Consider the following 15,895-nt stretch of genomic DNA (forward strand, 5'->3'; position numbering starts at 1 on the left):
AGTTTAGGACAAGTTGTTGGATGTGAGCATTAGAATAACATTATGGCAAAGTTGGAGCCAGGCTTGGCCATATTCAGAGATGATACTTCAAAACCAAAAGGACTTAAGTCTGGTCCTCACTGAAAATGGTGATCTGCTTCCAGCATGGCTGGTTAGATGCTAGCAGGACAATGTGCTCTATGCCACTAAATAAAAACAGCTTCCACAGCAGACACAGTAGATCCAGAAGCTTTGAAAACAATCTGCACACTCTGAAAACCCAGAAAGTGAGAGAGAAATGCATGTGTGCATCAAGCTCCTATTCATGTCCTTGGAGCTGGTGCAGGAAAACCATGGGTGTGTTATGAGTGTATTAATTGAATTTAGCTTCTTTTCTAACATGCAAAGTGCGCAGGAAGCAGCCCTATGAACATCTAGGATTGATAAAACATACTAAATTTCTATCCAGAATTTATGGAAGAGATGAAGTATTTCTGTAAGGGGTTAACTGGCCTTTAATGTCATAATGTAAGCATTTGGGAACCAGGGCACGCCTAAAGCTGCCTTGTAAAACCTTCTCTCTTCACCCCTAGCATTATTTTGGGTGGGAACGGGGCAATCTGACTAAAATGACAGAAGGTACGTTGTGAACATGCATCCAGAGAGGCCAAGAGCGGTAAAACTTTCCTGCCCGCCTAGGAACTATGATTCACGTTGCCCACGGCAGAAATAGATCGTGTTGTTCTTACTGGCTTCATCCTGCGCGAAGAGATGCGTCCCACGCCACCCTGTACATGCGTCGGGGCTAGGGATCAGGCGCAATCTCGGCCACAAGTCCCTTTTAACGGGCGCAGAAGTGGAGACGGCGTAAGAGGGCGGCAGGAACAGGGGAAAAGGAGAGCAATCACACGGGGAGCCTCACGTTGAATTCCCATCCAGCGGACGGCCACGAGGCGCTCGCACCGAAACCCGCCCACGAACGTGCGCCCAGGCGAGCTGAGAGGTGAGGCCAGGCGTGGGGTTGGGGGCGTGGCGGCTGGACTCCATTGGTTGTGCGGAGGAGGAAAGAGGCGGGGCGGAGCCTTTTCCAGGAACCGGGGGGCGGAGCTAGGGGAAGGCGGAGAAAAAGGTGTTGGAGAGGCGAGGCTGGGCAGAGCAGCCGCTGGCCGCAGTGGGGGACTCGCGGCGCTGCTTCGGAGCCCACTGCCTCGGTTCCCCTCGGCTTTTCTCGTTCCCGGCGGCATTCCTGCAGCTCTGCTCGCCTTCCCCGGAGCAGCTGCGATGCGCCTGATCCAGAACATGGGGACGATTGCCGAATACCCCCAGGCAGAAAACGCCACCAGCGGAGAGAACTGCGCGTCCGGACGCCCCCGACTCATCAAGATCGCTGTGGTGGGCGCCAGCGGGGTGGGCAAGACCGGTAAGTGTGGTGGGCGGCTGGTGGGGGAGGGAACCTTATTTTTTTCTTTGGGAGACGGAGGCCCCTCACTACGCCCCTTCCACCCCTACTTCGGTGGTTCACAAAGGAGATTCCTCCTCCAGCAGAAAAAGCCTTTCAAAGTTAAAAGGGAGCAAACAAACACCCCCGCTTTGTATTTGATTTCCAAAGGGGGGGGCGCAACATGGTAATTTGAATTAATATTAAACTGGATAGGAGGAGACGGCTCTAGCATTCTACCGCTGTTCCACACGCACCTGCTGCCAGATCGGGGATGGACACAGAAAGGCACAAAACAATACATTGAACTCCCCCCCCCCCCAAATATCTAGGCACATCCACTCCAGGCACACATCCGCTAGAGGTGATAGGCTGATTCTTACTGGGTCTTTAAGAGTTGGTTGAGGGGTGAGAAGCAAACTGCACCCCAGTCATCTCAGCCTCAAGTTTTAAGGCGAGAGAAAGCTGGAAGGAGCTAGGAGTTTAGATTTACCTGAACCTTCACACCCTGCAGCCAGGCTTTGGGGAGTTTTTCCTTGAAGGAAAAGTGCTGAACTGCTTTGGACACCTGATCTGCTGTCTGTTGCTTGCTGTTAGCAGTGCTGCTCTTTCCAGTCACACCTCCTCTGTTGGCCTGGGGTGGGGGGCAGCAGACAGGAATGGGGTCTAATGAGCCTTAAATTAGAGGCCACTTTTTCTCTTCTCTTGACAAATGGTATCTTTTTGTTAATTACAGCCCTGGTAGTGAGATTTCTCACAAAGCGATTCATTGGAGACTATGAACGCAACGCAGGTAAGAAATGGTCAGAAAGACTAGCTTTTTCTTAGGCAGTGCATTACAATGTAGTTTCACCCCTGGGAATAAAGTCTTTAGTACCTTGCTTCCAGAAAACTAAATGCTACAATACAATGAGCCAACAGAACATCACTTGGCAAACTGGCTTTGAAATCCTGAAACCTCCGTGAATGTGCTCACTGTTGGGGGGGGGGGCGGCATTCGTCATTATAGCAAGAGGACAAAGAGATTTCATACACAGCCTTACTTTATACCAGTCATTGATCATCTGGCTTTGAAGAAAAGCACTCTGCTATTTTGGGGCTCATTTCACGGGGAGCTGGGATGTCAAATCCCACAGCTTTGACTTCTGAAATCTTTTCCTTGGCTTCTGCCACCCACGTACATCAGCATAATGAAACACATTCCAAGTTAGAGGATGTGGCTTTTAGCTCTATCACTTAGTTCCGCTCCTATCTTTATGTGTAATCAAGGTATTTATGCAAATAGGCTTTGGGCTGAACTCTAAAGAGGTTTGTTGTTCTGAAAAGGCAGTCAAGCAGTCGGGCCCTTCTGAGAAACTGCAGGAAAGTAAATGATGGCAGGTGTGTGTGTGTGCGCGTAGTAATCCTCTCTAATGCAGATTAAACCAAAGGAAAAAGCTTTCAATATAGGGTAGAGGCAGGAGCAAGTCTCAAATTCAGCATTTGCTACCATGAATGAGTAGCTAATTTTCTCCCTGGAAACACTGTTTAATTAGCATTCACAGGTATCCAGATATGGTCAGAAAAGTCAAGGTGGTGACCACAGCTGTGTGACTGAAACTCTGCCAGCAAAACAGGGAGAGCTTCCATCACACTGTTGTGGCCTCCACCTTGACTTTTTGACCATGCCCTGTGGGCACCCTTGGTAACATTCATTCACTAATTGTGCACACAGGCTTATCCTATGAACATTTGATCCAATAGTGCCAATAAGTGAAAAATGTTAGAAAAAGAGAAATAGATCTATTTGCAGCAAAATGTGTTTGTATTAGAGCAAATCTCACCACTGGATTTCTACTGTAGAGTGCTAAAAAGCAGAGATGTGATTTTCCACACTTTCTGGCAAATAACACAACAACGTAAGCTTAAGTGAAACATTTAAAAATCCAGAGTAACTGATCCAGCCCATAGTTTTGCCAGAATGCTGCAAAAACCCCAGATATGTCCACGCACATGATGCCATGGGAACCTTGTCTTGATCATAACTAAATAAGCAACTTCCTGGCTGCCAAGGCAAAAGAAGAACAAAAGTATACAAGATATAGGTGGGAAATGAATTAAACTGAAGGTTTTCTTATAGAAGGCTGATGGAAGAAATTTTACTGACAGGTAGAATTCTGCATCATCAGTGTAGAAGTGTTCCAACCAAGTACAGCACTTTACAATCCTTATTTAGTCTTGTGGAAGAAAAACCAAACATATGCTTAATTCTCCTGGTACAGTGCAGTTGTTCAATACATTTTCTTTTAGCTACAAGGTGCCCTGTTATCCTATCCCTGTGTTTTTCAATCTTGGTAACTTTAAGATGTGTGGACTCCATCTCCCAGAATTCCCAAGCCAGCTGGGGACTTCTAGGAGATGAAGTCGACGTGCCTTAAAGTTGCTAAGATTGAAAAACACTGCCCTGTCCAAAGGGCCTAGACAGCTAAATACATTCTCTTGCACCTGGCTTTAGCTGTAACTTTGCACATAAAGTTAGTTTTATAAGCATGCATGCATAAAGTCGCCTGACAATGTCAACTAATTGTATGAATGCTTGTGTTATTTATCTCTCTGTAGCTATTCATTTAGCCTGCAATCTTATACATACTCACCTGGAATTTAGTCCCATTGAATGGCTAAATAAGATGCCTAGGATTATGCTGCTAATTATTTTCTGTGATGGAAATATGTGTCTAATAAAGTTAGAATGGTTTTCCCCACCCCCATTTCAAAGTAAGAAGTGGCAAATCCATTTTTTTTAAAGTGTTTTTAGTTTTGTAAACCCTATGTTAGAATTCCATCTCTGACTTTAGTATAATGGAGTGCATTTCTGTTGCTAGGTAATCTGTACAGCAGACAGATTGAAATTGATGGAGAGATGTTTGCAATTCAAGTACAAGATACACCTGGAGTACAGGTGGGTGTTTCCTTTCCATTCTATAATTTAAAAGGGAGCCTCATTGTTACTCACTTTCAAGACCAGGGTTGTACATGTTTGCTGAGAAGCAGACCAGCTTTGGCAGTGGAGTCGTTGAAAATTCTTTTTGTTGCTAGGAATGATTGTAAACAGCCAATGCTTGATAAATGGACTGTATATAGTCTCCTGACAGTAAAAGAAAACAACCCGCCATTTCAATTAAACTTTTGTCCACTTGAAAACACAGCACTCTTGTTTAAGAAGGCTGCCTTTCTAAATAAAACAGAAATGTGGCTAATGGGTAAAGAGTTGTTTCTTGGCAAATTAAGAAACATTTTATTTCTATTTCCCTAGCAAAGTACACTAGAAATATTTTCATATTTTATTGCTGCAGCCCAATCAAGATTGGTTTAATAAACACATAACTGAAACAAAAAGTCACAGCACCAGCAGCTGTACTCATTAACATTTCTTTGGAGTGGATTTTATATTATGGAAAGTTTAAATGGATAGACATGTGTAAGGTCAAAATTTGCCTTTTTGAACTGGGCAAGTCTCCAACTCTAAATGTTTCCAGCTCATACCTTTGTTCTCCTCCCCCTCCATTCCCGACTTGCTGTCTAGCCAGTTAATTTCCCATTCTTTGGCACCACAAATTATTTTACTTTACATAAAGTTATGTGGGACGGTTTTCCACTTGAATATGGCAAACTTCAGAATAACCTAGTTTAGCCTGAGTTTTTGTTTGTTCAATCAACAGGAGGGAGAGAGGAGATTAAACTTTTTGGGGGGGATAATGAGCAGGGACAGTGTTAACTCATAGAAGTAAAATTCAGTATAGGCTGTACCCAAAGCTCTGTAGCTTTCATTTCATCCTTTGCAGTCAAATAATTTTCTCATTCCCCCACTTTTTTTTTTTTTTTTTTACAGATGCACAGACATAGCCTGGATTGTAATGAACAGCTGAACAAGTGCCTTCGTTGGGCGGATGCAGTTGTAATTGTCTTTTCGATTACAGATTATAAAAGCTATGAACTCCTTGGCCACTTCCACCAGCACATACGGCAGGTGCACCCAAGAAATCGATTGCCTGTAGTTATTGTAGCAAACAAAGCAGACCTGCTCCATATTAAAGAGGTGGAACCTCAACATGGACTTCAGCTGGCCAGCATGTTGGGCTGTAATTTCTATGAAGTGTCTGTCAGTGAGAACTACAAAGAGGTCTTCTGTGCCTTCCACAGCTTGTGCAAAGAAGTCAGTAAGCAACAAACAACAGGCACCCCAGAAAAGCGGAGAAGTTCTCTCATTCCAAGGCCAAAGTCACCCAACATGCAAGACCTGAAGAGAAGGTTTAAGCAAGCCTTGTCTGCCAAAGTGAGAACTGTTACCTCTGTCTGAGAGGTTAAACTGGATGGAAGAAGGGTTTCCCTGCCTCCTCTTTTCAGCAAATAGTCCATTTGTTCCACTTCTGGAACATTTTGCTGGTACCACAGCAACCAAAGCAAGATCAAAGAGAGAGAGAGAAAGTGTACATGTTCAGGTGATATTTGAATAGTTGTGCGAATGAAGCATTGTGTAATGGAGGAACTCCACCAAAACCTGAATAAGTTCCTAAAGAAGGGATATGCCATGTACTTTCATCCTGAAAGGAGAACATTTGAATACATCCAAAACATAGCCATGTTGTGTGATGGAATTAGGATGGCTTAGTATGCTATCCTGTCACTTTAACTGTAGAAGAAGCCAAGGGGAAAATACTCAGAATGCCATCTTCTTAATTGGAAACAGATATTCTTATGCTATTGAATTAAGATTGGTTTCTTTTGTAAAGCTCACTAGAGCCTTTGATTTCTTAATTCAGTTCATGAGGTACAAGTATCTCTGTTCCAACAGAGCAGTAACAATCTTTGGTGTAAAACTTCTGGGCATTATTAAGGGACTCTATTTGATTGTGATGAGACATACCGTGCCACAAATATTCAGTGAAATTTTTACAACTACATAAAGTTTTCTCTCACTGTTTTAAGATATGCTGAAGATTGTCGGTTACCTGATGTGATATTGAGTTTATTTTCAGATAAATACAAATTAACTGACCTGAATATGGATTGAACTTCACATTGTTTCGGTTCCACTCCTTTTTTCTGCTCTGTGTGGAGCAGGTCTTTCATAGCTGAGCTGTATCTGTAGCCAGGGCATGAGGGACATTCCACTGTTACATAAATCTGCCTTTTGTGATTAATTTGCCAAATGCTGAACCATGAGGCTTGTCCCATAAAGCAAACCACATTTAAAATAAGAGATGCAAACATGGCACCAGTGCAGTTTAACAAAAAGCAACATTCTGCTTTCCCCTTAAGCTGTAACTTATTTATTTTATGTTGTCAGCAACATTACCAGGATACAACTTCTCTATTTTGTTTCATCATTAAATTAAACAATGTTTTCTCAAGAATTTGTTGTATTTTTCTATCCAGGTGCCAGGCAATGCAAATAGGTAAAATGGGATCATGGTAATAAGATTTCTGTTGCTTGTGAAGGATGAAAACAAGAAGCATTTCTTAAAGGGTGGGGGGTGAGGGTGGCAGGGGCAATGGATCACATAGGGATGTGGGCTCATCGATTTTGGGAACACTACACACCCAGCAAGCAGCCCAATTCTCTCTCACAAGTATAGATTTCTGTACTACAGTAGTTGTGCAGCTGCTGTACAAAGCCATCAGCTTCTCAAACGCTTTTCTAAGTGCACACTGGCCCTGGCCACCCACATCACTCGAGAGCCTCTGTTAAAAAAAACCTTGGGCATTACTACTTTGCCACAACTCCCAAAACAGTCTAGCACAACATATCCAAAATACCAAAGCATCCTCAGTAGCTGTGGTACCTAAGGACTGAAGAGATCCTCCCTTGTTAGGCTCTGCTTCCATTATGCAGCAAGACCTACAGCTGGAGGCAGGGGCATCTGTGTGTGTGTGTCAGAAAAGTCAAGATAGCAGGCATGACGGCATGAACAAAGTCTGCCCCTTTTTTAACACTTGCACGTGTGATGGAGCAAGGCTGCCGTTTTGGCTTTTGGACATCTTCCCCCTACTATGGACAATTCTGAACTGGTGGCTAAATCTATTTCTACTTTGATAAAGGCAATAAAAGATTGCAAGTGGCCAATATATGGAATTTTGCATGAACGGAGTGCAGTGCAACCTTTCTGATAAGCACAATGTCCACCTAATTCAGCCCCTTGCTGTGTGTTCCTGATTTTGAGCCTGCATTCCCATTAAGCTGTGTAAATGAGAGAAAGCCCGTATTGAAATCCCACATTTAATAGAGAATTTAGTCTATTGGTGCAATGTGACAGATCTGGCCTGGTAACCATGGGGACTGTATTTGCCCTTTTCTCTAAGCGCTTCAATTAAATAGCTTTACAGATCAATCTGGCTTGCCAGGTCATCCATTATGATCATAAGTAAATGCTGAAAAGTTTGCCCTTTTCCTATGAGGCATGTTTTATAAACTGGCTACCTTGTCTTTTGTTTGCTGAAGTCTCAGACTGCAGTCCAATTTATATTATCTTCAATAGGGGCCATTAAATGAAAAGTTTTTTTAAAAGAGCTATTCTGCATCTGCTAGACAGGAGAAGACCTGAATCTGTATCCTTGGAACATGTTATCAGACAAAACTGCTGGATTTGGTTACATCAAAGAAGGCAGCATCTAGTTATATACTACTACTATGAAAACAAAGAATCAAAGGCTGCTGAAGCAAAATCAACTACGTCATTTGAAAAAGAAAAACCATGTCACAGATTGGCTTGACATATTAGGCACTGCTCCCTAATCTTAAATCATGCCACCTTTATTATTCAGAAAATGAACTGGAAGAAAAACATTAGCCACACCCTTGGCATTAAACTTGTAAATACAGTTTGTGTGTGTGTGTGATCTGTGTATGTGATGTTAAAGAAATGGGCAGCAACATTTCCCATATGGATCCTCCTCTGAATATCCTACACGGGACAGGCTTTATCCAATAAATACCATCAGACTCTCTTCATACAGAAAACAAGCATGTCAGAAACATTAGGCAAAAACCTTCTCCCTGACACCCTGTGAAGAGTTGGAATTGAACATAGAACAGCTAGGAGATGCCATTCCTCCCTCCCAGAATGCTATAATCCTGGGCCTGCGTGACAATGATGGTGATGTTCTCTTTAGATTATTTCTGATGCAATTTCACATATTTTTGGTACTCTGGCCAGGGATAATTTTGGATTGCGGGAATGCATCAGCTACCTATTGAAGAGTTTGGGTTTACTTGTTATGGAGTACCAAGTTCTAAATAAGGGATAGAGAATCTGCAGCACTTCAGACAAATTTGGAGTGCTGTCTTTGATGACTGAGGTTGGTGGAAGAAGGAATCCAATGGTGTTGCGAGCCACATCTTTCACTCTGTTTAAGGGGAACAGGAGAATGATTTTACATTAGAGGAATGGAAAATGGAGATCTTGGGGAAAACCACTTAGCTTCAAATTCCTGCTTCTTAACCCTTCCCACAGAGGTGCCTATTGCCCTGTAACTAGGCTGCTAATATATAATCTAGCCAGTGGTGACTTGAGGGGAATCAAAGAAGGCAAGATGGCAATAACAACAACACAATTGAAGTCCTACCCCTTTCATACTTGTGCACTTACAAAGGGAGAGTGCTTGGATTGCAATTTCACAACCATCATTTTGCTTTTTTTAACCCACCCCTGTAGATGCTGCTGAATCTTGCCAATATTAGCATTGCTCTAACCCCCATAACAATTTGTCAACAAGTGCAGATTCTCTCAGAGGTACAGGACATTTCAGAACAAATTTGCCACTCACACAGAACCATGTCTTTTCCTAGTGGCATCTTTTATCTCCCTTGCTAAAGAAAAGCTAATGGTGCTCAAGAAAATGCAGCAAAAGCTTAGTCTAAAAATGGAGGCCTCCGTTGCTCTCTTTGATGGTTCTACAATGTTTTCGGAAGCCGTTACAGGCAATGATGTAGTAATGCGCTGCAGCTGCTGGCAACAATCATCCCTGTTAATAAGCTGGAGGTAAAGGATTTCAGCTAAGCACAACATTTCTGCAGGGAAAGGAAGGTTAGTTTGACATCCCTGAAGAAATGACTTTGAAGCAATCTGCTAAGGTAGGCAGGTAGGTAGGTAGGTGCTTTTCTTCACAAACATTGAGCTCATCATTTTTTCTCATTTGAAAATGATCCTGAGGTTAACACTAGGGGCAGTTTCAGAGCCTCTCGGTTTTAGAGGAATTTTCTTGAAAGACGGAAGGCCAGAGGTTTGGGTATTTTCCACAAGTTGGGCCAGATGCCTGCTTTGACAACTTCAGATACCAATGTCTGGCTTGAGACGGTCTGTTGCGAAAAGCAGCTCCAGAATGTTAAGTGGTGTCAGGAGAGTTGTAGAGAGAACAATTACCTGGAAAGCAAGAGATATATACACAGATGGTTAGGATGACCAACTTTTGCCACTCCATCAGTGACGGCAACCCTCAGTGACAAAGAGTTGTGCTTCTATGAGCAAGTACAGCTTAACTAAAAGGGTTATGCCCTCAGCATACAATTTATAGGTAAACTTTCTACTGAGGGAAGCATTTCAACCATCAGCATTGCATGGTTGCCCTGTAGTTCACTAAGTTAGTGGTAGGGGATTGATATTTATTATTTTTTTAATGGATTGACCTTACAGTTATTCCCTGTCATGTGCTCAGTGGATGGCAGCCGATGTTGGCCTTTTCCTATTTGGATGGAAGCCAATGTTGCTTGTCTAAAGTGCGTTCAGTGTTGTAGAATCTGAATCAGAAAATTAGCTTTGGGATTTTCTATGCCATCCTTGCTACTGGCACGCAAAGGAAATTCCAGGGGAGTTTTTGCCAATTTGATGTTCTCCTAATGTGCTGACATGAATACACACAGGAGGATGAAAGGTGATGCAAGTGAAGTCATGTGTGCCATAACATCAGTGCTGGCATGACAAAAATTATGTAATTTGCATCAGTTGCAACTGTAGAGAATATAGAGGATGGCCTTGATGGAAAGAGAGAAGATCTGTTACCAAGGCAATGAACAAATAAACAGGGCTTAAGCCGATGCGAAGATAGAGATTTACAAAAATGCCTAAGACAGCTGCCCCCTAAGAGAGGAAGGGAAACACATTCAGACTTGCAAGATTTTGTTACTATAGCCATTCCAATAAAAGTTGTTTTAGGCTTACAGTGTCTGTTTCTTGTTTTGGTCTACTTTGTAGGGCTGTCAGTGACTGAGAGGGACCATCACGGCTTATACCAGAAAGATACCTATGTATGTTGAGACTAGACATCTCTGAACCTTCATTCAGAGATACTAACACTGCAGTACGGACTTCTGGTGGTCTTGGACAGCTATTGCTTCTCTTCAGCTCAATCCCGGTCCATTATTTAGGCAATTCACTGCCGAGAAAGAGAGGCCATTGCATTCTCCCATCCAGACCCTCTGGGAGGAAAATCTATCACAGGCTGATCTTTGCATTAGGGTTTCTGCCTTGACAAGTGTTATCAAGAAATATTTTATATGGAGCTCAAATACTCATGATCAAGATTTTGTTTATATATGCAGTAAGGCTATCAAGCTGTTAAGCACTTTAGTTGATTAAATATCTCCTTTTTAATTGATTAAACTTTGTATATTACCAAATCTCAGTATAATTCCTTCTTGAGAAATGCATGAATTAATAATCAAATTTCCCATTCGCTGCTAGAAAGTAAAGCCATATTCAATATTTTTCATCACAGTAATACATGAAGTAGCATAGTAACATGTAAAACTAAAAATGGAAATGTACTGTAATCTCTTGGATTAAAATTTGCCACACTGACTAATCAACTAATATTTTCACTGGTCTATTGATTACAATTTTAACATTAACTAGACAACCTGTGCCCCATTGGGCCATTGTTTCAGAGATATTTCCTTATCTAAACAGAGAAACAGAATGACAAGGGCAAAAAAGCAGTGGGAGTGTGAGCAACTTATGATTTGCTGCTGGCTTCCCCATTGACTTGCTTGTGGGAAGAGGACAGGGATGCTCAGAAATCTCCCTTCCCTTCCCTTCCCTTCCCTTCCCTTCCCTTCCCTTCCCTTCCCTTCCCTTCCCTTCCCTTCCCTTCCCTTCCCTCCCCTCCCCTCCCCTCCCCTCCCCTTCCCTCCCCTCCTTCATCTCTTCCTCTCTCTCTCTCTCCCTCCCTCCCTGGTGCTGAACAAGAGGGACTTACCACAGGGCCTCAGAGTTCTGGCCATTGCAGCATCCCCACAGTCATGATTTCTGACGTTCCCTGCCGGCTTCCCACAAGCAAAGTCAATGGGGAAGCCGGGAGGAAGTCAAAAGTTGGGGTCACAAGGTTCTCACTTAACAACCCTCATGCTGCTCACTTAACAGCAGCAACTGGAACTGCCAGAATTGCCATTGCTAAGTGACACGGTCACATGACGCTGCGCTTTATGACTGCATCACGTAGTGATGGCAATTCCCGTCCTAATTGCCTTCGTAACCTGAGGACTACCTGTATTATGACTACGTTACTTCAATTTTTTTGCTTGAATTAGAGAGGTTTCATTATATTGTTTTTGTTGATTATTGTTAGCTTCCTAGAGTTCATATGTTATGAAGGATGGCCATACACAATTTCTAAATAAATAATAAACTTTTTGCTTAATATTTAAAACACCTAGCTTTTTGAAAACACCATCTTGGATATGGGGTAAATATTCAGAGACCTAGAGAAATACAGCTTAAATCCAGTGACTTTGAAAGTTTTTTTGCATGAAAGGCCCAGTGAATATTTATTCATTTATTTTTGTTTTAAATAACAAACGTCAGCATTCTTGTTCTCTCCCATTCTAAGGCTTTTTAGCCTCTAGTGTAACAACTTTGTACAGAGGAAATGTGATGGTAAAAGCCACTGAGTGAGTTCTGAATTCCTTCTCTCACAGGCTGACCTATCATCACCAGGGTCAAGCCCAAGCAAAGCAACAGCAAATTCAGTGCCATTCCTTGTCAAACCTCAATCCCTCTCAGATAGGAAGCCCAAAGCTTGGCTACACCATTTTCTCTCTCATCACTCATTAAACTTCTGCTTATCTTTCAAGCCACAGTAATACATTTGGAAGCTGGATTAACTTGTCCATCCGTGTACCACAAATTCAAGGCCTGCTCTGGACAGCAAAGAAACTGATTCACTACTCTAAGGAGATAATTGGGAGGTTAAGTGCAAAAAAAAAAAAAAAAAAGCATGGTATCAGATGAAAATGTGTTTCTAGAGAAAGTATTTAAATCTCAGGAACCATTAAATGAGCTCTGAAGTCAAGAATGCCATTAACACAGAGGAGGCATTTAATCCAGGTCTGTAGGTACTCAGCATTATGTGGGTCCTCCTGCAACAGCTCCACTAGTTTTACTTAGCAAACAGGTGGCCAGCATGCTTTATAATGCATTCCATATGTAAAGTGCATGTAATTTAGGAAATAAGGGAGCTTAGGTGGGAAGGAAGGATGGCATCTATCTGAATTCCTATTCCTGTTGATGGCATTGAATTTGGAAGAAAAAGATGGGGAACTCTTAGCATCTTTCTATGATGCTGAAAAAGTCTAGAATTGGAGCCACTGATGTATGCTATATCTATATACTATGAAGTCTTTATAGATATCTAAGTTGGTCCTCACACAAGAAAAATGCTGAACAATCCACACTCAGAAGCCTGAAAAGCCATGTCACACTGCTTACTAGATTGCTCAAGCAACCTCTGTCCAGCTCACAAATTCCTGAGAGCAGACGAACAAGTTCCAAAGAGTTCAAAAGCATTAAATCCCCTGGTCCATTAACTATGCAGGATGATTTTCAGCTCACATGGAAACAGGCTGTAGCAACTAAAACCTCATCCCTGGGCTTCTCTCCTAGTCTTCTACTCAGCATGGGATATGATCAGGCCAAAGCACTCATTAAACTGTGTAGAGCAGACACAGAGCACCAGCTGGATCTAGCCAGGTCCCCAACCTTTATTGCCAGTGAATCCAACAGGTACTCTGCCTCCCCTATGACATACTTAACTAAACTTGAAGTACCTAAACACTGGAGGGCCTTTACTCTGGCAGGATGTAATGTCCTCCCCTCAGCTGTCCTTGAAGGCCGAAACAGGAAGATCCCTTACCCAGAGAGACAAGGCTCCCGTGACTCTGGACACACAGAAACATCAGAGCGTGTGCTTCTCCAGTGCTTGTATTACAGAGACATTCGTACTAGCCTCATCTCACCATTACTACATTATCCAGGGTGCACAGGACAATTCTACACCTCCCTGCTGCTTTCAGATACCAACCCTGCTATAATATTGCCAGGTTCTGCGCAGCAGCGATTAAAATTCATCAGATGATGACCTGTGCCATAAACTAGTCTTAATGAGCATCTAGTTTGTCATACCAAAGTACTCTGTAATTTGATATAGTCTGCCACATACTAACTTTTATGCCCTCCTACACCCATCTAATGCTCCTACCTGTCCTTTTAGATATATACTTTCTGTTTTATATCTTTTAGCTTTTTATTATTGTTGGTCGCACAGTCAGCCAGATGTTTAGACTGGATTTGGCATTTTTATCCACCTATCAAGTCTTTCCCAAGGACCTGGGATAGGCAGATGTTGTTGTTTGATGGTGTTAAAGGTACTGTCGCACAAGAGAAGCTGCTCCAAATAAAGCTGCCCCTTGCAATTGACTGATAGCGACTTGTCAATGCCAAAGGTGTTCAAGTGGTACTCCAGATGTTTTGGGATTGCACTTAAAGTGCCTATAACTATTGGTATTGTCTTTGCTTTCTTTTGCCACAGTTGTTCTACTTCTATTTGCAGGTCTTTGTATTTTATGATTTTCTCCAGTTCTTTCTCTTCTATTCTGCTGTCTCCAGGTATTACAATGTCCACTATCCAGACTTTTTTGTCTTTCTTATCAACAATTGTTAAGTCTGGGGTGTTGTGTGGCAGGTGCTTGTCTGTTTGGATTCTAAAGTCCCAGAGCACTTTAGCTTCTTCATTTTCTATTACTTTGTTTGTTTTGTGGTCCCACCAGTTCTTGCTTGCAGGCAAATGGTATTTCTTGCAGCTATTCCAATGCACCATTGTTGCTACCTTATCATGCCATTTATGTTATTAGACTCAGATGTATTTTCTATGCTTTCGAATTGACTGTACCCACCCCTCCTTATGTTGGTCTTTGACCATAATAAAGATTTGATTACCAAAAGCTTTAATGTATTTTAGTGATTTTAGACTCTTTTGTTTAGGATCTTTCATGAATTATTTCACTTCTAAATTGGATAACCCAGGACCTCCTATATTAATCTCAGAGGGTTTTGAACTTCTGCTATGAAGGTTTGCTTGAGAGCACCACTAGTTCAAAGAACTTCCTTGAAGTCCCATAAGGAAATTGATTTGCAATATAGTCTCTTTTGTATTGTTAAATCACTTCACTTCAGATCTCCTCATTCCTCAACCAAATGGAGTGGCATTGCCCTGAATTTTTCTTAAACCTCTCAGTCTTCCTCTACCTGTCAGCAGTACAATAGGATATTGTATTCTCACATATTCTCTTCTATTGGTACAATAGGATTATCTAAAACAATTGTCCTCATTTTCATACCCACCATTTCATTATTTATTACTTTGTTGTATGTTCCATACCTCTACTCCAGGCTTGTGTCCCGCTACAAGATCCTTTATCATTCGGACTTCAGATACTGTTATGCCACCAACCATGAAGATGACCAGCACAGGATGATCACTTGGGTGAGGCCGGCTCACCTAATCAAGAAAGAGAATAACATGTTTATAAAATATGATTATTATGCCCACTAAAACATTTTCTCTGGCCTGGTGGGGGCTACCAAAAGAGAACTGAAGGTGACATCTCTCTTTCAGCAGCCTGCTGGGCATGGAGGAAGAACTGAGTACTTTATCCCACCACCACCAATGTGTTCTCTCTGTTCAATGCAATTCCTTATTGCTGTAATCATGAGGCAAGAATTTCAGAACAAGGCTACTCTGTTAATAACACAAAATATTTTACTCTGCTATCTACTTTCCACTTTCATCTATCTAACATTGCTATTTTTTAGCTTTAGTCCCAAGATTGCTGGCCAGATCTAAAGGAGAATGATGCTATTCGTAATAGGTACTCAGGTGACTATCTTTTAACTCACCTCTAGCATGGTGATGAAAGCTAAATAACAAAAGAAAGCAAGGACACCTTTTATTCTCTAGATGTAGCAAACATTTAAATAAAATGTGGTTTGCTTGCTGATTTCTTGCTTACTTTCTTCAGTGAAAAATAAGCCGGTTTTATCTAAAGATTTTCTGATTTTCACACAATATGACACTTCTGCATTACAGCTACTACAAAATAATGAAACCTTTTTTTAAAATTAATATTGTCTTTCTATAAAGATATAGAGCAATGTAAAGCTAAGTTGAAGA

General features: G+C 41.9%; 2 protein-coding genes across 3 annotated transcripts in view; one reads left to right on the top strand and one right to left on the bottom strand.

Annotated features, from left to right (window-relative positions):
- The first annotated feature begins 1,106 nt into the window (after positions 1–1,106).
- RASL11B (RAS like family 11 member B) lies at positions 1,107–6,301 on the top strand. The gene is made up of 4 exons (XM_007433810.3): positions 1,107–1,399; positions 2,154–2,210; positions 4,279–4,355; positions 5,286–6,301. The coding sequence occupies exons 1-4, from the start codon at positions 1,261–1,263 to the stop codon at positions 5,751–5,753; spliced, it is 741 nt and encodes a 246-aa protein (XP_007433872.1). The 5' UTR covers positions 1,107–1,260; the 3' UTR covers positions 5,754–6,301.
- Positions 6,302–6,797: 496 nt separating this feature from the next.
- Positions 6,798–15,895, bottom strand: part of SCFD2 (sec1 family domain containing 2) — a 199,878-nt gene continuing 190,780 nt past the window's right edge. For both annotated transcript variants that reach the window (XM_088130741.1, XM_088130747.1), the window contains 2 exons: positions 15,104–15,223; positions 6,798–9,816 (listed from right to left, as the gene is read on the bottom strand). In XM_088130741.1, coding sequence (XP_087986867.1) covers positions 9,724–9,816; positions 15,104–15,223 — 213 coding nt within the window. In that variant the 3' untranslated portion in view covers positions 6,798–9,723. The remainder of the gene's footprint in view (positions 9,817–15,103; positions 15,224–15,895) is intronic.

This window comes from Python bivittatus, unplaced genomic scaffold (genome assembly GCF_059951505.1).
Source record: "Python bivittatus isolate LINGU-HERP-01145 unplaced genomic scaffold, Pbiv_v1 ctg000070_np1212, whole genome shotgun sequence".
Taxonomy (NCBI): domain Eukaryota; kingdom Metazoa; phylum Chordata; class Lepidosauria; order Squamata; family Pythonidae; genus Python; species Python bivittatus.